The following is a 25554-nucleotide window of genomic DNA, read 5'->3' as shown; positions in this document are numbered from 1 at the left end:
CATTTCGGTGCAGTTTTTTTTAAACTTCCCACTTTTTGCTGAAAACTTTATGAATAAACTTACTTGCCGTGTTTCACTTTGTGGCCTAATTTACGCATCAAATCATATATAACATTCAGAACTATAACAAAACAGTAATTATACACACAAACAACATATATATATATATATATATATATATATATATATATATATATATATATATATATATCGAATGTAATAAATCAGCTTCAAGACTGAACACTGTCCGCGTGTCTCGTTCGATTCTAAATTTGACTATCATTAAAGTTACGTAATGTTTCAGAAGATATGAAGCAACTGAATTTCGGTAACTTGATCAAATATTTTCAAAAGGCAAATGTTGTTTTATTTACATTCTTTTGACACTTGAAAGATCATATTTTCAAAATCATTCTCTTCTAAAAAAAAAAAAATAAATAAATAAATAAAGGTGTCTTGACGTGTGTTAGACCTACGGTCTTAATTAATGGTTCTCACCACCACGCTCCCTCAGAGGACGTAGGTGCGCAGAAGAGGCTTAAAATTAGGGAGCTGTCTGGCTGACCTGTTATATTTGGACCGTGGATTCTAAATTTGACCATCATTAAAGTTACGTAATGTTTCAGAAGATATGAAGCAACTGAATTTCGGAAAGGGGAAACTCTAACCCTAAAAAGGTTTAATTAGTAAACCCAACTCATATACTGGTAAAGATACGGTTAATATAATATAAGCAGGGTGACTATTTAGTCTAGTTAGTGTAGTAAAATAACATTGCTTGGCAATTAGCACTACAACTCCCGGTGCGGAGCTAGTTTCTCGGTGATGTGCGGACTTCGCGGCAACCCTGCTCTCTAACTAGTTTGTAGTGTTTCTTTTCATTACCGCCGTTCAATAGTACATTATCGCACATGCTTCAGCCATGCATGCTGAATGCTCATTTTGTAAACAATAACCTATCGATCTTCCACATTGCCTCCTTATCAATTCTATCCTAAGGGTTTTTTTGGCCTACGTATGGACACATAACCCTTTCAGTTTACTTTCGAATTCTCGCATAGATTTCCCTTGATTAAAATTATTCCGCTCTTCCCCCAATAATCCACCACATAGCCATCCCCGATAAAGCAACGGTACGTCCTATAATTCTCTCTCTCTCTCTCTCTCTCTCTCTCTCTCTCTCTCTCTCTCTCTCTCTCTCTCTCTCTCTCTCTCTCTCTCTCTCTCTCTCTCCACTTCTAAAACATACTTTAAAAATATATATATTACCACTCAATCTCCGAAAGAAAATATAATGAAATTAAGTAGTTATAAATAGGCCTAAGCTTTCATATGAACAGATTTTGCCTCTCTCTCTCTCTCTCTCTCTCTCTCTCTCTCCACTTTTAAAACACATTTGAAAAAATATTATCACTCCATCTCTCAAAGTAAATATAATGAATTAAGTATTCCCAAAAGATAGGCCTATGCTTGCGCTCTCTCTCTCTCTCTCTCTCTCTCTCTTCCAAGTTTCTCTCTCTCTCCCCACTTTTGAAACATTTGAAAAAATACTATCACTTAATCTCTCAAAGTAAATATGATGAATTAAGTATCTCTATCGATAGGTCTACGCTTGTGCGCGCGCTCTCTCTCTATCGTCATAATATTTCATTCTTTATTGTATTGTTCCTCACGATTTCCACAAGTACTGCCCAAATTTTAAAACCCTTTCTGTCATTGTTTAAGATCCGTCTTTAATTAAGTATGAGTTTAACATCAGTTTAGTGTCAAACATTACTAATAAATAAGGTTTCACAATAGGTTTTAAAAAAGGATGATCGATATGCTACCCTGAACTGGCGTTACCAAACCAATATTAACGAATAATATAGAGCCTGTTTCTACATTCAAGTATAAATGATTATAGGACCTCAACAGTATCTTTATGGTGCAAAGTTGATGGAAATCTAGGAAGCAACAAACGCTATGATTTTGAAGCTCCGCCCCCTTTCAAGAATTGCCAGGTGTGGCATTAATGTATAATATATGTCCGAAGATTTAAAGAAACGGTATCTTAACTTTCCTTGCCGAGTGTACGTCCTATAATTCGTCTAGTTGCTATTATTACCTACTCGTTCAGAGCAACAGAGCAGATAACATAAGAAGTATGATCGTGTCTTTATAATTCATACAGTCGCCTTTTTACATTACTGCTACAGAATGCAACAATTATTCCTGTTTCACATTGCTTCCAGAATTTATTAACGTAAGCGAAGACCATAAGGTCTGGAATGATGCATGATCAGAGACATCTAGTGGTCAACATTTTATAAGGCAATTCCCGTAATCTAGTTGCAAGAATTGACACTAGTCGCCAACAGCTGTACTTCTAAATCTTCTCTTGTCATAAGTGACGTCACGGCTGCCCGCCCAAAATCAAAACAATGCCGCTGTCCCTGAGTTATTTCCCCAGTTATTTCTCTATTAGTGATATTTTGGCGACGCAAGATAGGGTGCCGAGTAAATTTGAAGTACCTGTTTACGGTTTAGGTAAGAGCATTTGCGTAAATTTATGGTAAATTGGGTAACTAAGGTAGGTAGTATTAATAAGGCACTCGGGCCGTTTCCCTTAGGCTACACGAAAATGCATGCCAAGCCTAGGTCCTCGTTAGCCTACCAAGTGCTGTAAATGAAGCTATGGCCTATTAGACAAGGCGTAGGTACATCCAAAGTATCCTGTTCCTGATGATATGTAACTGTTAGGACGGAGGTAGGCTAGTAGGCTAAACCCTATCAAATGTGACGAAAGTCGACTAGCCTACCTACCTACCTACCTACCTACCTACTACCTAGGGTAAAAAACCGCATGGTACAGGGGTGGACCATGTACGATCAGCGTGAACAACCCCAAAAAAAGTAGTAGGTACATTACTAGGTATAACGCGTCCTGACATCGGAGATGGGCATCAGTCGCGACTTGTTGTTGGTGAGAAACGGAGCTAAAGACCTCTACTCCGGTGTCAGGACGCGTTATAATGTACTTTTCTTGGGGTTGTACACATTGATCGTACATGGTCCACCCCTGTACCATGCGGTTTTTTACCCTATAGTACTCTGTTTTTTTTCATCTGTCCATCCGCCTGTGGTGTTTTTGTATGGTAACACTGCATCCCGGGCTTTAGATAATAGTTACATTCAGCTTACATTCAACGATTATAATAGGTACTATCCTATTTCGAATAATTACGGTGTAATTCGCATACCGAAAATTAGGTAGGTATTAAAACACTTCAGTTACAAATGTACACCCAGATATCCTTTTATTTACCTAAAACTTACAATTAGCGTAACTATCTAAAGCCCGGGATGCAGTGTTACCATACAAAAACACCATAGGAGGATGGACAGATGAAAAAAAACAGTATACCTAGTAGGTAGCTACCTAGCTACTACCTAGGTAGTAGCTAGGTTATCCTAGACCTAGACAATTCGGTAGGCCACCTTGCAGGTCGACTGCATACAGTTGGCCCGGATCAAGATTAGGTAGTCATTAGTAGTAGGGGTGGGGTGTGGGTTACTTAGGCATCTAGGTAGGTACCTAGGCTATACCTAGCTAGCTAACACTGGTATGACATGCAACAGTGAAATGCAATTTACCTTGGTAACTACTAGCTTACTATCTCACATGGGGCCTAGCCTACTTGGAAAACTTTTATCTTAAGGTCAGGTGAATAGTCTAGCCTAAGCTAGTAGTTTATGTTAGGTCAGTTCATGAAAATTCCTTTAGAAGCCCAATATTCTAGTGAGATTCGAAGTGGATATTTTGCCGTGGTCATGGAAGGCTACAGTTTTTACTAGTATTTAGCTAGCACTTCCGGTGCATGTGTGCATGTGTTGAGGATGACGTAATTGCAGTTGTATCTGAAGTGTTTTGTGCCATTTAAAGCCAGTGATGTCATTTTGACACGTACTAATGTTTGAGAAAGATGGTTCTCATGATAGGCGATGAATTTTCACCTTTTTTTGTGGTTAAGGAAGCGATGAAACTATTTGAGAAGTAAGAAAAAATATCTATCATATCGGTGAAGAGACACTAGAACATTTGTAGCCGCGAAGATGAGGCTGAAAGTATTATAGCATTACCAAATATTCCCAAGTGTTTGAATTCTTTTGACCTTGGAACCTCAGTAATGGGAGTTAACGTTCACATCATTAGTCTTTATTCAATCAGTTTGAGTTGTGATGTCAGAATTTAGTCTAAAATGTTATTTCTAATGGCTGATCATGTAGCATTTACGTGCTGCAGACCTGAGGGTCTAGTTGGGCATGTGCAGTACTGTCACTGCTCTTTTTCTGTCTGTTAAACAAAACTAGACTGTGTTTGGGACATTAGAAGACCATGAATAGGCTGTATTTGATTAACAGGTTTATATGAAAAAAAATAGAAATGTATATTATAAAAAAGTTGGTGATTGCAGTGTTTATGAATGGGCTGCAGTACTCTTACCAATAGTCCAGTAATCCCAACTTTGTTCCCAATCATCGCTGCTATTGTTTCTTGTCTTTTCACAGTGTCGAATGTCACCAAAGTAAAAGAAATGTTGTACAACCTCCAAGGTCTCTCCATCCACAATAGAGTTTTCCACTTCTTTGTTGTCACCATTAGTTGTTCATATATGTACTTTAACACACATTGAAGATTCCTTTTAAGGTACCATTTGTTATATGTACATAGTACATCATTAAACCTATTCTACAGCATAATCATGGCCATGACTTTTTTGCTTCCTTTCCAGTCACCGCATATTTTCCTTACAATGATTTTCAGTCCTTTATTTATCCTTCTACATTTCATCTTTTAAATATTTATGATTCTGCTGTTGTAGGAGATCATTTACATATAGCATATTAAACTGTAAAGAATACTGTACTCATGAAGTAGAGCTGCTTTTTGATATATAATAGTATGGTAAATATTTATTTATAATTTTGTGAAAGTATTAAAGGGTTTGATAAAGAAATAAAATAATTACATGAAAATATATTACAGCAATAATAATTTAAGAGAAATTTATATGTATTATTTTGATAATTAATGTAAAGCTTAGAAATATAATTTATATTTTCAGGTTTTTTGGACCAATCTAGTGGTAATACAGACATTGAACAGGGAACTAAATTGGAATTACCATGTTGGCTAGCACGGGCTCTAAGCTCAGCAAGACTTCGTATAGTGAAAACTCAGTTGCCTACCAGTTATAAAGAAAAGTTCAGGTAAGAGTAATCACATTGACATCACTAAACTTGAATAAAATGCCAGTTTCCAGTATGGTACTACAAGCTTGCTTGAATGTGTTCATGCAAAGTACATTCCATGCCATTACAGAATGCTCATCTTGCTTGTTCCAGCAGTGAAGGTTCATTCTTGTGTTAAGACTTTCTTGTAAGTGTGGTTAACTAGCAAATGACATAGTTCTTTGGAGCCAGTCTCTCTTTTGCATGGGAAAAGTTTTTTTTCCTGTTCCTTGCTCTCTGTAGTAAGTCATATAAATGCCAATGCTTTTATAATTAAAGTCCTTTTTTATTTTATGTTCTAGGTTTTTAGTGTTTTTTTATAATTTTAATAGAATGATTGAATGAATGGCTTCATTAAGCAATATACTTTATGGTGTGTTTGTAAATTATTGAGTTTAATACCCTTCTCCATTGGGTACTTCCTCATCCTCACTTCACCAACACCATAGCCTTCTCTGAGTCTGTCTCCAGAGACTGCTATTATGGTTATTTTCCCATTAATTTATTTTGCATTGTTGATGATAGCAGAGTTGGAGTGGCATGAAAATTTTTCCAACTACTGTCTTCCCTCCTCTTATTTCTGTGTACAGTGTTTCCTTTTAAATTAAACTATCATTTATTCCTATGAGACATCCTATCTTTTCTTCTTATACAGGAGTATATCGAGTCATTCTGACTGATTCAGGATCACAATTATCTTTTGCTAGCTATGGTGTTGAGAGCTGTCATGGTTTTGAGTTGGTGTGTTTAGGTGGGTTGTTCCTCAGTATCATAGCTAGCAAGATAACATTTGCTCCTACAAAAATACAAAACATCTTTTATATGGATATACCTTGGGCTAAAGCTAGTCTGTTAATTGGAAATTGGCAACTAGGTAGTCGGCTAGTAGCTTGTGAGGGAGGAGGTGGCAGTGCTACCCACTCACTCGGCTAGTATTGATATTCTTTCTTCTGTGGCAATGCTACTATTATTTAGAAATATTTGCTGCTTTAGGACCAGTTTGCCATTTCTTTTCTTTGTTATAAATAAGGTTTCCTTCAAGAGGTACTACAGGTGATAAAACACTTTTTCTTGGACTAGCCTTTTTAATAACATTGTTACCATAAATGTGAATGTGGAGCCAAGAGATCATCCCAGAACTGATATACAATGACTGGCAGTCCTTTGACAATTGTTGTGGGAAACAAGAAAGTTGAGTCTTGTGATCGCTATCTGCTTGTTTAAAATTAGGGGTTTTCTTTTCTTTATTTTTTTTAGTTGATGAGGAGTGGATTGTCTTAGAGTCTAGTCAGTATTTTTCCCTTCAGTAAGCCCTGTGTAGAGGGCTTATTGCCACCAGTGCAACTCGCAAGGTACCGTTAGGCATTACTAAAGTACAGGGTGTCCTGAGCAGTAGTAGTAGTTTTTATGCATTCAACTTACCTGTCAGATATATACTTAGCTATAGACTCCGTCGTCCCCGATAGAAATTCGAATTTCGCGGCACACTCTACAGGTAGGTCAGGTGATCTACCGCCCCGCCGCTGGTGGCGGGAATAGGAATCATTCCCGTTTTCTAAGACAGATTTTCTCTATCGGCCGTGACAGCAACATTGTTGTTGTTACTCCTGATTTGATTTTCGTATTTTTTCATCGCTATTGATCTTCTAAGCCGGTTATTTTGGTGACGTATTGGATCTTTGGTTTGGCATACTCTTTCGTGGACTGTTTTTTGGACTTGGTTTTGGATATTTCTCATGATGTCGGATTCTAGCTTTACGGTTAGAAGACAGTGTGTAAATGAGGGATGCATGGTGAGGATACCGAAAGCTTCGGTAGACCCTCACACAGTTTGTAAGGGGTGTAGAAGGAATGAATGTTCAATTTCTAACACCTGTGATGAATGTGTAAATATGAATGAGGAAGAATGGAAGAATTTAAATTCATATTTAAGGAAATTAGATATGGATAGGGCTAGGAAGGCTTCCTCCAGAAGCGTAAGTAGGTCTCGCTCTAACGAGCCTATTAAATTAACACCTAACCCTAAACCTCTATCTTCTTCCTCTAGTACTAAGACTGCAAATCCGGCAACGGAAATTGCAGAATCTTAAAGCTGCGCTACAAAGGATGGAACGTCAAATGCTGACGTTGAAAGGTAAGCACAGTGATAGTGAATTAAGTGTCCCTAGTGCAGTGGAGGGTGCGTCTGATCGGCTCTGTCTCGCTCCCAGGCCTAGACCTCTTCCAAGCTCACAGGCCCAGAGGAGAAGGAATGTCGAAAGCCTTACGGAGGTTACGGAGAATCCCCACCGATCAGGCGTCCCCTCGGCAGATTCTGTGACGACCCGAACTGCCAAGGATCGCTATTGAAAAAGCATCCTAAAGAAGTGTTTTTCTTCGTCAGATTCTTCACCGAATGTAAGGGGATGGAGTTCTGATGAACTGTCACGCCCCTTAAAGAGAAGTTGGAAGGCTCCCAACTTTGGATTCAAGCCCTGAGCTTTTCTCCGATCTATCACCTTGTGAAAAGAAGAAAAGAAGATTGGTTCCTAAACGGAAATCGGAGTTTCCTTCCGTTTCTAGACATCCCTCACCTGAATCAGGGAAGGAAAAAGAGAGTGCGGCTGCAAAGATTATCCTAAATGTGCAGGAGCAACTTTCGGCCTTAGTAGGAGTTTTTACTAAGGAAACTCCCAGGAGAAAGGACTCTTTCCTTCCTATAAAGAAGACGAAGGGAAAGAAAGAAGAAACGGAAGTTTCGGCTTATACTCGGAGGAGTATGAAGAATGCGCCAAAAACGCCAACCTGGCGCAATGCGCCAGATGCGCCAGATGAGTTTGAGACTCCATACGAGTCAGAAGAGCCAGAAGCGCCAGATGCGCCATATGCGCCAGAAGAGCCAGCCTGGCGAAATGCGCCAGAAGCGCCCAGATGCGCCATATGCGCCAGAAAGAGCCAGTCCTGGCGAAATGCGCCAGAAGCGCCAGAGGCGCCATATGCGCCAGAAGCGCCAGCCGGCGAAATGCGCCAGAGGCTCCAGATGCGCCAGGAAGCCCACCCTTGCCGAAATGGCGCCAGATGCGCCGAAGCGCCACCCTGCCGAAATGCGCCAGATGTGCCAGAAGCGCCACTCTGCCGAAATGCGCCAGAAGCGCCAGCTTGGCGCAAGGAATCACGAGCGTCAACCCGGCGCAATGAGCCACAAGTGACAAATAAGAGACGGACTTCTTCCAAAAAGACAATTAAGCCAGGAAGATTTGTTTGGCTTTCGGAAGGATAAACCTTTACCTGACAAGGACTCTAGTTGTCGCACAAGCGGCCGTATTCCTTGTCAGGACATAGGTCGTTCCGGAGAAAGCGATAGGAGAGGACATCCTTCGTCTGACAGAGGAGAAAGGTGTCGCACAAGCGGCCATCGCTCTTGCCAGGAGAAGGATAAGGTCGTTTTGCAGGATCAACTTATCTCTCGTAGGGACGCAAGTTATCGCACAAGCGGTCGTCGTTCTTGCGAGAGTGGGGTGGATGTTGCAAGAGGCCAGTCTCCTACTGGAAATAAACAATCCTCTTCGGAATTGGATTTGGAAGAGATTTCGGACTCTGAAAATCACTCGGCTCCGGGTTTGTCAGATTACAAGACGCTGGCAGCCCTCTTACTTCAAGAGTTTTGGGGACTCTTTAAGCCCTACTGCTCCTCCTTCTCCAAGGTCCTTGTTTACAAGCACGAAGGTCCCGAAACAATCATCTTTTATTAAAATGAAGCCAACCATTTCCATGAACAAGGCTCTCCGATTCGTAGGAAATTGGTTGGAATCCAAGGAGAAGGCGGGGAAGACAGTCTTTACCTGCCCTCCTTCCAGACTAATCAGGGAAGAAGGAATTTGGATACGAGACGGGCAAACCACGGGGTCTAGCTCTCCCGTCCACTGCCGAAGCAGATTTTTCGAATTCGGTAGATTCGTCTAGGAGACAAGCCTTGTCATCAGCAAAGATCACATGGGGGACTTCTGAGATGGACCATCTCCTCAAGGGATTGTTTAATGTCTTAGAAGTTTTTAACTTCTTAGACTTGGTTCCCTTGGTTGGGGTGGTTGGCCCAAAAACAAACAAGAGGAGGAACTCTATTAAGTCCAGAAGGCCTATCATAGTGTTCTTTCCTGTATGGACAAGGCGGTTCAGGATGGATCAGGAGAGGTGGCCTCTCTGTTTGGTACTGGTATTCTGAAGAAGAGAGTCTTATTTAGCTCTTTTCTGACGAAAGCAGTTACTCCTATCCAAAGGTCATCTCTTCTGTATGCTCCTCGGTCGGACCAATTGTTTTTCCTTCAAATCTTTGTAAAAGATATTTCTCATTCTTTGACAGAAAAGGCCACACAAGAATCTTGTTGCCCAATCTGCAAAGAAATCGAGGACTTCGGGGTCCTATTAAGAGAGAGACTCGGGCTCCTCAACAGCCCTTTCGAGGAAGTACCTCGGCCAGACCCTCTTTTAAGAAGAGAGGAGTGCAGAAAGAGAGGTAGGCCTTCCTTCAGACCTATCAAGAGAGCTAAATGAGACAACAGTCCTTCAAGCACCGGTAGGAGCCAGACTTCGGAAATTTTCCGAAGAATGGGCTCGGAGACAGGCAGAAATTGTCCCTTTCCGTGGTAACAAAGGGATATATGATCCCATTTCGAGACAGACCTCCCTTGACTACGAACCCGAGGGAACTGTCAGCCCAATACAGGGACCCTGCCAAGAAGAAGCATTATTGCAACTGGTAGAACAGATGTTGCAAAAGGAGGCCATACGAAGTGGTTCGGGATCCGCAATCCCCCGAGGATTCTACAACCGTCTTTTTCTGGGTTCCGAAATCCTCCCGGGAGGGTGGAGACCGGTCCTGGATGTGAGCGCATTGAACCGATTTGTGGAGAACACAAAGTTCTCTATGGAAACATCAAAATCGGTTCTTGCGGCTCTTCGTCCAGGAGATTGGATGGTCTCCTTAGATCTACAAGATGCATACTTTTCATGTCCCCACCCCCTGCATCCATCATCGAAGAAATATCTCCGATTCATGATGCAGGGAAAGTATACCAATTCAGAGCCCTATGCTTCGGCCTTTCAACGGCCCCTCAAGTGTTCACGAGGCTAATGATGAACGTTGCGAGATGGCTACATCTAGAGGGGATAAATATATCCCTTTATCTGGACGATTGGCTAATAAGAGCAAAATCGGAATTCAGTGCTTGAAGGACTTGGAGAAGACTTTGAACTTGACAAAATCTCTGGGACTGCTCGTGAACCTCGAGAAATCACAATTTGATCCCCAGACAGAACCATCAGTCTATCTGTGGGATACCAGATGGATTCTCGGGGTTTTCGGGCTGTTTCCATCTCAAGACAGAATTACTCGAGGCTTAGAAAAGATCTCGAACTTCTTAGGGAAAGAACGGACCTCGGCGAGGGAATGGCTCAGTCCTGCTGGCACCCTTTCCTCGTTAAGAGCATTCATTTCCCTGGGAAGATTAAATCTCAGACCTCTGCAATTTTATCTAAAGAGGATGTGGAGTCAAAAGACAGGAGACTTGTCAGACATTTCTTTTTTTACCCATCCAACACGGGGATAAAAATCAGACCTAAAGTGGTGGTTAACCCCATTAACAAGGAAACAACGAAGGGGTGTCCCTCTTGATTCGGAACCCTCACCGAGTGTTGTTTTCCGATGCCTCGGAAACAGGTTGGGGAGCAACACTGGGTCCAAAGGAAGTAGCAGGTGTTTGGACCAGACAACAAACTACTCTGCACATCAATGCGAAGGAACTCCTGGCAATTCATCTAGCCCTGGAATACTTCGAAGCGGAAGTCAGAGAGGCGGTAGTTCAAGTCAATTCCGACAACACCACAGCTCTGGCTTACATCCGGAATCAAGGGGGCACTCACTCTTTCTCTCTGAACGAAAATAGCGAGAGCTCTATTAACCTGGACAGAGGAACGGGGCATTATTCTGCGTACAAGGTTTGTCCAAGGAGTAAAAAACCTAAGGGCAGACAGATTGAGCAGAAAGAACCAGGTTCTCCCGACAGAGTGGATGCTCCACTCAGAAGTCTGCAGACAAATATGGTCACTCTGGGGAGAGACCCCAGATCGACCTGTTTGCCACGTTCCTCTCCAGGAAAATAGACAACTTCTGCTCGCTAGAAGAAGATCCCAGAGCCACAGCGATCGATGCCTTCCTCCATGGATTGGTCAGGCATAGATGCATACGCCTTTTCCCGCCCCCATTCAAATTGCTGGGGGAAGTAGTAAGAAAATTTGTGGCATCGGAAGGAATGAGAATGACTCTAATTGCTCCCTTTTGGCCTTCCCGAATCTGGTCACAGAGGTACTGGAATGGACGGTGGGACTTCCCCAGATCTCTACCAGACAGGACAGATCTGCTCAGACAACCCCACTTCGAGAGGTTCCACAAAAAAAACATCCAAGTCTCTCCCTGACTGCCTTTCGACTATCGAAAGACTGGTCAGAGCGAGAGGCTTTTCAAGAAAGTGGCAACTTCAATTGCTAGAGCCCGCAGAGCCTCTACCCTGCGGGTCTACCAATCGAAGTGGGAAGTTTTCCGTTAGATGGTGTAGGTCGAAGAAGCTGTCCTCTTCCAATACCTCTGTAACCGAAATCGCGGATTTTCTCCTCTTCTTAAGAGAAGAATCCAAATTGGCCGTATCAACTATTAAGGATATAGGAGCATGCTCTCAGCTGTTTTTAGAAACAGAGGGCTGAATCTCGAGAATAATAAGGATCTTCATGATCTCATCAGGTCTTTCGAGACTAAGAAATTGAGATCATCGATTCCCCCGAGTTGGAACCTGGACGTTGTCCTGAAAGTTCTTGATGTCGGACGGTTCGAACCTATAGATAAAATCTCATTCAGAGATCTTACTAGCAATGCATATTCCTGTTGGCTCTAGCAACTGCTAAGAGGATCAGTGAATTGCATGCTTTGGACTCTCGGGTGGGATTTAGAAAAGACTCGGCTGTCATTTCTTTCCAGGATCTTTTCCTAGCGAAGAATGAGACCCTTCTAAACCTTGGCCTAGAAGTTTCGAAGTCAAGGACTCTCTTCTCTGGTAGGAAGAGAGTTGGATCGGTCCCTTTGCCCAGTCAGGACCTTAAAATTTTATTTAGAAAAGAAGACACAGCTTCAGGGAATGTCGACAAGGTCTTGGTGTTCGGTAAGAAAACCCCAATAGACCGATGTCAAAGAACGGCACTGGCATCATCTTTGTCAGAAATGTAATTACCGAAGCTCATAGGAATTGCCAAGAGAACTCTTTAAAGCTGCTGAAAGTGAAAGCTCACGAAGTCCGGGCTGTGGCAACTTCCCTTTCTTTTACGAAGAATATGTCCATGAGAAACATTTTAGCAGCAACTTATTGGAGGTGCAATTCAGTATTTGCATCCCACTATTTAAAGGATGTTAGAATAACATACGATAAATGTTTCGCTCTTGGACCTCTTATATCAGCGGTATACTATGCTGGGAAATGGAGCAGACGCTGATCCTTAAATTTGTTTTTAATATTTATAATAATTAGTTTTAATATTGTTGTTGAGTTGTGGGTTGCTTGAAACGGATGTTCGGGGATGACTCTTCAATCGTAGTACTAACCCCAATAAGGATCAGGTGATCGGGATTAGTGTCGTGCTCTATGATCATGCCAATAGGCAAGGTGTTTTGTCATGTAAGTGGATAGGACCCCATTGACAAAGATCCTCAAGGTTCTGAAGCGTAAGTGGGTAAGACCCCGGTAACAGACCATCAAGAACTCTTAGCATGAGGTCACTACCTCGCTGAGGCTCTTGAAGCGATACGGGCTCCTAGGCAGTAGCCATGAAGTCTTTCGCTAACACAGGTAGGAATCAAGGTTTTTAATTTTATTACCTACAACATATGTTGTTTCCTGTCTATTTCAGTAGATTAGCTGTCTCTTACCCTCCGCCAAAGGTGCCAATCAGCTAAGTATATATCTGACAGGTAAGTTGAATGCATAAAAATGTTATTGTCATGATACAATAAAGTTTTATGCATACTTACCTGGCAGATATATACGGTGTATGGCCCACCCGACCTCCCCTCAGGAGACAGGTGGAAGAGAAAATCTGTCTTAGAAAACGGGAATGATTCCTATTCCCGCCACCAGCGGCGGGGCGGTAGATCACCTGACCTACCTGTAGAGTGTGCCGCGAAATTCGAATTTCTATCGGGGACGACGGAGTCTATAGCTAAGTATATATCTGCCAGGTAAGTATGCATAAAACTTTATTGTATCATGACAATAACATTTTTATTACCTACAACATATGTTGTTTCCTGTCTATTTCAGTAGATTAGCTGTCTCTTACCCTCCGCCAAAGGTGCCAATCAGCTAAGTATATATCTGACAGGTAAGTTGAATGCATAAAAATGTTATTGTCATGATACAATAAAGTTTTATGCATACTTACCTGGCAGATATATACGGTGTATGGCCCACCCGACCTCCCCTCAGGAGACAGGTGGAAGAGAAAATCTGTCTTAGAAAACGGGAATGATTCCTATTCCCGCCACCAGCGGCGGGCCGGTAGATCACCTGACCTACCTGTAGAGTGTGCCGCGAAATTCGAATTTCTATCGGGGACGACGGAGTCTATAGCTAAGTATATATCTGCCAGGTAAGTATGCATAAAACTTTATTGTATCATGACAATAACATTTTGTTCATGAAACTTACCTGTCAGATATATATATATAGCTGTATTTTCCGAAGTCCGACAGAAATTAAAAAACTTACGACACACGTAGTGGGAGTCAGGTGGTTAGTACCCATTCCCGCCGCTGGGAGGCGGGTATCAGGAATCATTCCCATTTTCTATTCATAATTTTTCTGTCGCCGGTGTTGTAAACACAGTTTTCAGCACCTCCGTCTTGAATTTAGGAAACTTGGCTACTATAAGTACCCCTTTTTGATTTTTTGGTATCTTGACTTTTGGATCGGTGGCTAGGCACACGTTAATTGTGGATTTGATTGATTTTGGCTTGATTTCTCTTTAAATAAGATGTCTGGTTCTAGTTCGGCTAGCGCCAGGTTTTGTACCAAGAGTGATTGTCGAGGTAGGCTACTGAAAGCATCAGTAGACCCTCATACTTTGTGTAAGAGTTGCAGAGAGCATGATTGTATGTATGAAAGTCGCTGCAAAGAATGTGAGTGTCTTTCTGATTCTGGATGGAGAGCGTATGAGTCCTATCTGCGTAAGCTTGAACGGGATAGGTTAAGGAGGTCTTCCTCCAGGAGCGTTTCAGGTAAACGTCAGGAAGTTCATGTTTCTCCTATTAACCCTCCTTTAATCACTACTCCTAACCTGTAGTGTTGCCTTCGGGCCCTGAAACAGTGTCTGTGGAGGTAATACCCTTACACTTATCTTAGAGTCGATTCGTAATTTAGAATCTAAAGTGCTCGCCTTAGAAGGCAAAAGTGAAGGTGCAAAGTGTAGTGACAGTGCTCCTTCGTTGGTGGAGGGTGCGTCAGATCGGCCCCATTTCGCCTCTAGGCCTAGACCGCTGCCGGACTCCCAGGTTTCAGGGAGAGGGCATGTCGAAAGCCGCAGGAGGGTTACGGGGAACGCCCACCGATCTGACGTGCCTTCGGCAGTATCTGTTGACGTTACACAGACTGCCAAGGAGCGTGCGCGTGCACGCCTCCTGAAAGAGTGTTTCTCTCTCAGAGGCTTCCTCCCCACACAAGGGGTGGAGCTCTCATTCTATTTCACGCCCGCTGAAAAGGAGCGTTGTGATCGTGACGCTTCACGTCCAGTTTGGCTCTCGAGAGGCGATCATCGCCCGGGAGTGTGTTCGCAGCCCTCCCCCCCCAGAAGAAGCGTAAGGAGTCATCGGATGATGACTTTGTTTAGCGCCCCAGTCGCTCCCGAGCGCGTGCTACGCAGTCAAGTTTTCTGGGAAGAAGGGAAGAAGGCGTCCCCTCGCCCCTCGTCTTCTCACAGGATCAGCCCGTCACCTGACAAGGAATCCTCTCCTACTGAGAAGATCCTGCGCTCTTTGCAGCAACAGCTTGCTGATGCTCTTGCTAAGAAAGGGACGCAACCACGTCCCAGGAGGAAGGATGACCGTCTACCTGTGAAGAGATCTAGAAGGTCTCCCTCTCCCTCTCCTCGCTCGTCTATCTCTCCACTTTCTTCGCCTGCTAGAGTTCGTGCGACTCCCCAGCGGCTCTCTGGAGGACGTGAAGAGGATTTTGCTCGCTCTGCGCATGAAGCGGTATTACCCGCTCGTAAGCTTGCGGTGCGAGAGCTCGATACTTGCGTGAACGCTTCGGTGCAAGTTCACGTTCCTGACGCTCGGTCGGAAGCCAAGCGAACGCCAGCGGAAGCAGAGCGCGCATGAGATGTTAAGCGCGCTTTAGTAAATGTCATTCGCACGCCAGTGGACGCCAAGCGTGCGCCAGCGGACGCCAGCAGCGCGCGAGTGGACGCCAATCCCGCGCTAGTTGCAGCCAGGCGTGCGCCAGTGGACGCCAGGTATGCGCCAGTGGACGCCAGGTGTGCGCCAGTGGACGCCAGGTGTGCGCCAGCGGACGCTCGGGTGGACGAAGATGTGGATTTTCGTCGCCTCCCACCTGTTTTGTGATGACTTTGCAAGTTACTTCGGGTCTTAGAGATACGACCGGAGTTTCTATTGAGTCAGCTTTGCCTTCCACTTCACAGCAACGCGCCTCTTGGAAACTTAGACCAGATAGTCTTGGTCCAGCCTTATTTCCTCCAACTTCACCTGTGTCGGAAGCAGAGGTTAGCGACGCTTCGGTTGAAGTGGATGATGAGAAACCTTTGGCGGCAGTCTCTTCCGACTACCAGGTTTTGACCCGCCTTCTTCAATCAGGGTTTGGAGAGACGTTTCACCCGGAAGCTCCTCGCTCTCCTCCCCTTCACAACTTTCTTCTTCCAAGATCAACAAGGTCTCGGCATTCGTCAGAATGAAGAAGTCCTTTCAACTAAGAGGGCTCTTCGTAAGGTCCATGACTGGATGGAGAAAAGGAAGTCTCAGGGAAAGACTTCTTTTGCCCTGCCACCTTCGAGACTTAGTGGGAAGGCTGGCATTTGGTATGAAACGGGAGAAAACGTCGGTAAGAGTAGTATAGACTTCCCTGTCAGCTCAAGGAGACTTCGCTAGCATTGTGGATGCCTCGAGGAGGTCTCACCTGTCCTCTTCGAAAGTTTCCTGGTCTACTACGGAAATGGACTACCACCTTAAAGGCCTCTTTCGGACGTTAGAGGTCTTCAACTTTCTAGATTGGTGTTTGGGAGTTCTGGATGCCAAGTCTAGGAGTTCCGACTCGATTAGTCTGGGGGAGCTGTCCAGCGTAATGTCGTGTATGGACAAGGCCGTCAGAGATGGTTCGAGGAGCTTACAGCTCACTTTTTGCACAGGGCTCTTGAAGAAGAGATCCCTGTTTTGCAATTTTACAGCTAAATCTGCCTCTCCGTCACAAAAAGCAGATTTGCTCTTCGCTCCTTTTTCCGATCATCTCTTCCCCCAGGCTATGGTAAAAGATCATTGCGACCAGCCTACGAGGAGAAGGTCCACGCAAGATCTCCTCGCACAATCTTCAAGGAGACCTGCGGTTCCTTCGTCCTCGGGAGTTTCGATTCTCAAGAAATCGAAGCCCTTTCGAGGTAGTTCTTCCTCGAGACCAGCCCCTCGAGGAAGAGGCACTTCCAGAGGCAGAGCCACTGCGCTTGCCAAGAACAAGAAGTGAAGCAGAAGTCCTTCAGTCACCGGTTGGAGCCAGGCTTCAGCTTTTTGCGCAAGCCTGGAAGAGAGAGGTGCGGACAAATGGTCCTTGACATCTTAAAGAAGGGTTACCGGATCCCGTTCCTGAAACCACCCCCGCTGTCTACGACACCCAGGGACATGTCTCCTTCCTATCGGGGAGAAAAGCAACAAGTGCTTTACGATCTGTTAGATCAGATGATCGTGAAACACGCCGTAGAACAGGTCTCCGACTTGAATTCCCCCTGATTTTACAACAGACTGTTCCTGGTGCCAAAGCAGTCGGGGGAATGGCGACCGGTACTCGATGTCAGCAACCTGAACCTCTTTGTCATCAAGCAGAGGTTCAAGATGGAGACGCCTCAGTCAGTGATGGGAGCCTTAAGACCGGGGGATTGGATGGCTTCACTAGATCTCCAGGACGCGTATTTCCACGTCCCCATCCACCCCCAGTCCAGGAAATACCTGCGGTTTGTCCTGAAAGGAAAAGTGTTTCAATTCAGGGCTCTCGCTTTGGACTCAGCACTGCTCCCATGGTATTCACCCTACTGATGAAGAACATTGCGAGGTGGCTTCATCTTTCCAATGTCAGGATCTCTCTACCTGGACGACTGGCTCGTACGAGCCTCCTCGAAAGACCGGTGTCTGGAGGACCTTCACACGACTTTGTCGTTAACGAAGTCCCTGGGGCTTCTGGTGAACCTCGAAAAGTCACATCTGACCCCTTCTCAGTCTTTAGTCTATCTGGGGATTCAGATGGACCCAGTGGGCTTTCGGGCTTTTCTTTTCCGTTCCCAGGGGCGACAACTAGATTGCCTAAGCAAAGTGTCAACCTTTCTGGGGAAGGAATCATGCTCGGTGAGGGATGGATGAGTCTGCTGGGGACCATTTCCTCACTGGAGAAGTTTGTTTCCCTAGGGAGGTTGCACCTCAGACCTCTTCAATTCTTCCTTGCCGACAATTGGAAGCACCAAAACACTTTGGATTCGATTCTGGTGTTATCAGAAGAGGTAAAGGAACATCTAAGATGGTGGACCGACCCTTTGAAGCTCGCAGAGGGTCTTTCCCTCAAGCTTCAGAACCCCGACCTAGTGTTGTTTTCCGACGCGTCTTCCACGGGGTGGGGAGCAACACTGGGGGGGAGGAAGTGTCAGGCACCTGGAGAGGGGAACAGGTGTCCTGGCACATAAACCTCAAGGAGCTGGCAGCAGTTCATCTGGCGCTCCAGTTCTTTCAGAACGAAGTCTCCGGCAATGTGGTGCAGATCAACTCGGACAACACCACAGCCCTGGCGTACCTCAAGAAACAGGGAGGAACCCACTCTCGATCCCTGTTCTTCCTTGCGAAGGAGATCCTGTTATGGGCGAATGGTCACACGACGTCTCTATCCTGACGAGATTCATATCAGGGGTAGAAAACGTCCGTGCAGATCTGCTCAGTCGACAGGTCAACTTCTGCCGACGGAGTGGACCCTTCATCAGGAAGTATGCCAGAGGTTTTGTGGAAGTTATGGGGATGTCCTCTCGTAGACATCTTCGCAACTTCCAGGACAACGAGACTCAGCTGTTACTGTCTCACCAGTTCTAGAACCCAGGAGCAGAAATAGCAGTAGACGCACCCTTCTTTGGGAATGGACGGGAACTAGAACGTATATGCCTTTCCCCCGTTCAAGGTCCTAGGGGAAGTAATAAGGAAATTCGCGGCATCAGAGGGAACGAAGGATGACTCATCGCCCCCTTTCTTGGCCAGCGACCGACGTTCACAGAGGTCATGTCCTTTCTAGTAGACTTTCCGAGGACTCTGCCTCCAAGGATAGATCTACTCAAACAGCCCCACTTCGAGAGGTATCACAAAAACCTCCCCGCTCTGAGTCTGACTGCGTTCAGACTATCCAGAAGTTGGCCAGAGCGAGGGGTTTTTCAAGACCTGTGGCGAAAGCAATCGCAACGGCAAGAAGACCTTCTTCTATTGCCGTATACCAATCCAAGTGGGTTGTTTTCCGGAGCTGGTGCAGGAAGAAAGGCATTTCTTCCACCTCTACCTCTGTGAGCCAGATCGCAGACTTCCTTCTCTATTTGAGAAATGAAGTTCGCTTAGCGGTGCCTACGATAAAAGGCTACAGAAGTGTGCTTTCTGTAGTCTTTAGGCATAGAGGACTGGACTTAGCCAACAACAGAGACCTTCATGATCTTCTGAAGTCTTTCGAGACTTCAAAGGTACCTCAACCAAGAGTCCCTTCTTGGAACTTAGACATTGTTCTAAAGTTTTTGATGTCCAGTAATTTTGAACCTCTCAACTTAGCTTCGCTTAGAAACCTTACAAGGAAGACACTTTTTCTAACTGCTCTGGCGACGGCGAAGAGAGTTAGTGAGATCCAGGCTATAAGCAAGCATGTTGGGTTTAAGAACTCTGATGCTGTTTGCTCTTTAAGCCCTATGTTCTTAGCAAAAAGAACGAAAACCGTCCAACCCTTGGCCCAAGACATTTGAAATCAAGGGTTTTGACAGAGATCGTGGGTAATGAGCCAGAGAGAGTCCTGTGCCCTGTCAGGGCTCTCAAATTCTATTTAGACAGAACGAAGGACTGTAGAGGACCTTCGGGCAACTTGTGGTGCTCGGTTAAGAAGCCCGATCTTCCCATGTCAAAGAACGCGCTTTCTTTCTTCTTGAGAGACACCATTAAGGAAGCTCATTCCACATGTAGTGATAGGGACATGAAGCTTTTAAAAGTGAATGCCCACGAGGTGAGGGCTATTTCGACCTCGATAGCTTTTCACAGAAATATGGCACTCAGTGACATTTTGAGTGCCACATATTGGCGGAGCAACTCGGTGTTCGCTTCACACTACCTGCGGGAGGTGAAAGCGACATACGAACATTGCTCGTCGCTTGGACCATACGTCGCTGCAGACACTGTTTTGGGGGCAGGAGGTAGCACTCATCCTTTCCTTTAGTGTTAGGTGAGCTTTTAATTGTGTGTGTTTTTTGGTTGTGGGGTTTGACCGCCCGAGGCGGATCTCCCTTCTTTAGTCTAGTTTAGTGGGTATACCTTTGGTAGACTAGGCCAGGTGGTTTTTTTTACTTCGTTGCCCTCATTGTATGTCAATGGTCTAGTCACATCGTGGTCACGCCCCCCGTTGACAGATCATCTTGAGTGCAACCAGCTATATAGGTCTTCTACCTCGCTGGCAACTCTAGTAGCACAAGCAAGATTACGCGGCAGTAACCACGAAGTCAGCTATGCTAAACAGGTAAGGAATCAAGATATCATTTATCTGCATATATATGTTTCCTAAAATCTTCTATTCTGTCTACTCCCACCACCAAAGGTGGGATTCAGCTATATATATATCTGACAGGTAAGTTTCATGAACAAAATGATATTGTAATGATACAATTAAGTTTGTTCATACTTACCTGGCAGATATATATAATTAAGTACCCACCCACCTCCCCTCAGGAGACAGTGGAAATAAAAATTATGAATAGAAAATGGGAATGATTCCTGATACCCGCCTCCCAGCGGCGGGAATGGGTACTAACCACCTGACTCCCACTACGTGTGTCGTAAGTTTTTTAATTTCTGTCGGACTTCGGAAAATACAGCTATATATATATCTGCCAGGTAAGTATGAACAAACTTAATTGTATCATTACAATATCATATTTCCATTCCCACTTCCTGTCTTCAAACCTGCTGTCCAGCACCTTGTAACTGTTGCATCTTAGTGCAACTGTGGTCTTTTCTCCCAGTTCTTTTTTTAGATCCTTGTATACTCTGCTTCATTTTCTTTATTTTCTAGATCTCTTTATCATGCTGCTCAACAACACCAACCCCTCCTCTTCACACTCATAAGCATTGAATGGTCAAAAGTTCCCCAGTACATGGGGCCTAAAATTCATAAATCAGATTCTTCCAGTAAGTCAGTCACTTGGTGTAGCAGAATGGAAGGAATTCCTTATGCAATCCAGGCCTGTATTGTATGTATTTGCATTTAGAAATACTGTCCTTAGACTTTTATATTTTACAAATTTTTGTCTATTAATTGGAGGCTAAATCAAAGATATCAGTAGTCTTACTCAAGATGTTTGTTAACACTCTGTGGAACTAACACAAATTTTACCTTGCAGCAAACTAAGTTTTATTTGGTGTTAATGTAATTTAGACTTGTAGATACAGGTGTGAAGAATACAGTTTAAATCTCATCAGATTGTCAGAATAGGATGAGCTCAATTTAGTGAAAAACTGTTTAACCTCCTAATGTCTGAGGGTCAAGTTGATGAGTTTTTCCAAAAGGGTTAGAGAGAAGATATATTTATTTCAATTTTTAGTTTGTCCATCTTTCTTTCCTGGATAATTTTTGTGGTTCTTGTCCTGTTCTGTCACCAAAGCATCATCTTAGTATCTCCAAAAATCAGTTATCACTACTGTGGAACCTAGGGAATGATCCCTCACTCTAAATGGGGATTAAGTTAATAAGAGTGATGTTGGATGAAATTTTTTTTTTTTTAATTTAAATATATAATTCCTTCCTTGCACTCTTTTGTCTCCATTTTCCTGTTCATATCACAAAAAAGGCACAGGTGATTGATGCTAGTTCAGGATTAGAGGCACTTAAGGCAGAGCTTGCATTAATTTTATCTGTATACAAAAGTTTGCAGGGCCTGGTAAAACTCACTATGTGAGTAATGGGTTTGTATGAAGAAATTGATTTTGTTTTAAAATGGAATTAGAACCTTTGTTCATTCTATGCTTTTATTAATTCCAGAGAAATCTTAAAAGCTGATCCAAGTGTTGTAGATCTACACAAGCTTGGCCCTCGCTTTTATGAGCTTGGGATGCATCTTTTACCTCTTGCTGGTGCAGAATCTTCACCACTAGCTACACTTCTCACTCAGGTAAAATAATGTTTGTTATTTTTGTTTCAAATTGCAAAATTGTCCATGATTAATAATTGGTAGACACTATATCTCATCCAGGTTTATGAAGACAACAAATACGTATTGCATAGTTCATTTTTAATTTTCTAAGTGCGTAAAAATCTCAAGTTTATGTTTTTCTAATAATCAGGGTAATGTAGTGGTAAGTAGGCTTGTGTAGGTATTGGTACTCGATATGACATTGAGAACAGCTGGATTAGTGAAGGGGCTTTAAGTGGATAGTTGTTTTTTATTATGTGAATGGATTCTTAAAGGAACAAGCTGTGTGATCACTACTGTTAGCTGATTTTTCAGAAAGAATGCCATTTGTTTTCATTGAAGAAAAACAGAGAAGAAATGGTAGAGAAATCAAACACTGTATAGTTAAACTTAAGAAATAATTAAAATATACTGTGGTACAGGAGTATGACCCCTTAAGGTAGCATTGCAGTATTTCTTAAACTGATATTGCAAATGTAAATTAGGCCAATTGAGTCAAGTTTCATCAAAGTTATTGATGAAATGTATAATATTTCTAAGAAGTTTTTAATGGCTATTTAAAGAGGGAAGAAACTCATAAAGATACTGTAGTTGTTTTACTTTACTTGATGTACTTTTATAGCCAATCTCCTAGCTTTCCCCACATCTGTTAATCTTCCCTACATCCCAGTACTTGAGGATGCCTTTAATAATTACTTTATATTTTATTGTTGCCACTGATTTTGTTTCAGTAACGATTTGTATTAAGTATTTACTGGGATATGTTTTTTTGTTTTAGGGTATCCGGATTTCTGCACAAATATTTAAAAGTTTTGCATTTAGCTAAAGATTTCCATAAACAGGTAGTAAACACACAATTGTATTGTGACTTTATAGCTGCACTATAACACAACAGGCTATGAATAGATTTTCATAATTTTAGTCATGATTCTGTAAGTTTTCTGCTTCAGAAAAAAAATAATTAGAGCTTCTTTAGCAGATGGACCACTGGCCTTACAAGTCCTTTTAAATTACTTAAATTACTGAATTACCAAAAGTGTCTTCAGTTTCTTAATTATATAAACGATTTTCCTATGCAGAACTATCCCTCACCTGTAGCCCATATTCATGGTCTTTGAATGCGTCAGACATGAGTCTTTTGTCTAACAAACCGTCAACTGCTTCATTTTGTACCTCTGTCACATAATAGATCACATTCAAAAAGGATTTGAATGAACCTTTTCAGTGCTTTTGGCATCCAAGTGGTTCATGTTACTATTTTGAGATGTGTTATATCAAGAATGATTTACTGCAGTGGTGTTTGAGGCTACCTACCTTTATTTAAAAAAAAAAAAAAAAGGAAAATTTATAGACTGCACTTTCTGGATGCAAGTGAATAATTATTTAGACTTGCTCATAGATGGAAAAAGTATCCCACAAGGAAGTGCTGTAACAATTTGTTCCTTCTTGTAGTCATCAATATAACAAATAAAAGATAGTTTACCTATTGACCACTTGACTAATTTTACACACTGCCTAAGTCTACAACATGTAGTGTACTGTTTTCTTAACCTTGCCATCATGAAGTACTTGTCAGTACAAATTTTTTTACTAGTATATATATTCAGAAATTAGGCATGTACCTCAAAACATAAAAGCTCACACAATACAAATATAGACATGTGGAAACCTTCATCAATTGTACAATATTGTCTAATGAGAAAAACCAGTTTTCTTTACTTAATAGCACCTTGTTTTAATAACAGATTTGTAATATGTTCAGTAGCAATATAAATTGTTAAAAACATGTAGCACAGAAATTTGTAATGTTCATAAACTAAAAGTGCATCAAAAACATTTCAGAATATGTTCTATAAGTCCCTTTATACAACTAATTCAGTTTTCATTATTAAACAAAAGTAGTTGTATAATTGTTGAAATATGTTGGGTCACATGCATGTGTAGCCATTAAAGGAAATGTAGGATGCTGATAAGCAGCAAAGCTGCATTTACTTTCGGCTAGATCACCTACTCCTCTTTTGTATGTTACTCTCTCTAAAACCTGTCAATATTGTATAGAGGGAAAACTTGTATGGAATAAGGAATATAACAATAAGAAGTTGAGACATTGAACCACTGTTAGATCATGTTGTTTCTTCATTCTAAAATGATTACAACATTCAAATAATATCCTGTCTTTGAATAGGTAATACTTGCTTATTTTATGAATAACTCACATGGCCCAGTCCCTGAATGCAGAAAGAAATGTAAGAATCTTCAAACACATTTGGTTTATAAAGTCATTAAATTGTTAAGGAGTTGCAAGGTGTTACTTAAGAGCTAATACATTTATTAAGAGCAAACCCTTTGAACCAATCCTGTGAGTTCAGAATGTTAACTTGGTGTTCCAGTTAAATTATTTATTAATAAAATGCAGTGCAGTAAAAAAAAAACAATTGCTCTAGTATATCAATATTGCAAGTTGATTAATCAAGTTTTAAGTTACAGTGCCTTTATTGTTGTTTTCATTTGCTGGGTTTCAAAGGTCATTATACAGAAATATTTAAGCCATTTGAGTGTTTCTACCTTCAACAGATTTTTGTTGTAGAAATATTGTGGAAGGGTTCAAGCCTTGCACTACAAGTTTGGAATTATTAGGAGGTATACATGACTTTTGGTAACATTTCCAGTAGACATTTTTTATGCTATTTGGATTTGTGTGTCTTGCCTAAGTTCACATAGTCATCATGTGGAAGATTAAGATCACTATTGAACTCATATTTTTGGTTAAACTGCTTTTTTTTTTTTTTTTACATTGGAGTAACAGTCATATTTTTCCCAGACTCTTAGAGAGCGACTCCGTGGGATTATGGACTCCGCACAGAATTCTAGTGAAGACGATACAAGTACGCAAATAGCCAAACTTGATGATTTAGAGAGAACCCTTTATGAAGTTGGACAAAGATCTCTTCGTGATCACAAGTTGTGGCTCTCTCGTAGGGCTCACATCCTTACTACATCTGCCATGGTTGAGCAGCATAATAAAAGAAAATTTTCTGAAGTGGACAAGTGAACAGAATTGTGTTTTTTGATACATACAATTTTGTATGGTTCTGAAGAAAAAGAATATTTTAGTATTCTTAAATTTTTAGATACTGTTAGTGAGACTATTTTTATCTTGACTGATTATTGGACAATTGATATAGTTTTTCCTTTTAATAAGTATACTGGATATCTCATTTTCATTAGTCTCACTTATCTTACGCTTGTGCACCTTTTATATGGGAAGCTTTGTATGGCTGTGCAAATATATTATATGATACAGATTGATTTTATTTCCTTATTAATCATTATAACAAAAAGATTATTTTAAATCTTTAAATGTTGTTTACCAATAATTTCATTATTTCTTTCTGCATATATAGCAGGATGCATAATCTTTTAAACATTCAGTAGAAGGCTTTTAACTTTAGGTAGATATCCATTCAATGGTATGTTTATCCTTCCCACTTCAACATATATGAACTCGCACAGTTTTCCCATTAGTTTTGTGATTACTTTTTTCAGTTAGTATTTTGAAGTGCCATTTCCCACTGTTCTGTATCA

The 25554-nt window shown here is 42.2% G+C and overlaps 1 protein-coding gene across 1 annotated transcript; it reads left to right on the top strand.

Annotated features, from left to right (window-relative positions):
- Window positions 1–2355: 2355 nt before the first annotated feature.
- On the top strand, window positions 2356–25276 carry LOC135208636 (DNA replication complex GINS protein PSF3-like). Its single transcript, XM_064241022.1, has 4 exons — window positions 2356–2529; window positions 5109–5253; window positions 21819–21948; window positions 24791–25276. Exons 1-4 carry the CDS (start codon window positions 2424–2426, stop codon window positions 25019–25021), a joined length of 612 nt encoding a protein of 203 aa, XP_064097092.1. The 5' UTR covers window positions 2356–2423; the 3' UTR covers window positions 25022–25276.
- Window positions 25277–25554: the final 278 nt, after the last annotated feature.

The sequence above is a fragment of the Macrobrachium nipponense genome, chromosome 35 (assembly GCF_015104395.2).
Source record: "Macrobrachium nipponense isolate FS-2020 chromosome 35, ASM1510439v2, whole genome shotgun sequence".
In the NCBI taxonomy this organism is placed as follows: Eukaryota; Metazoa; Arthropoda; class Malacostraca; order Decapoda; family Palaemonidae; genus Macrobrachium; species Macrobrachium nipponense.
This window is presented reverse-complemented; position numbering and strand designations above follow the sequence as displayed.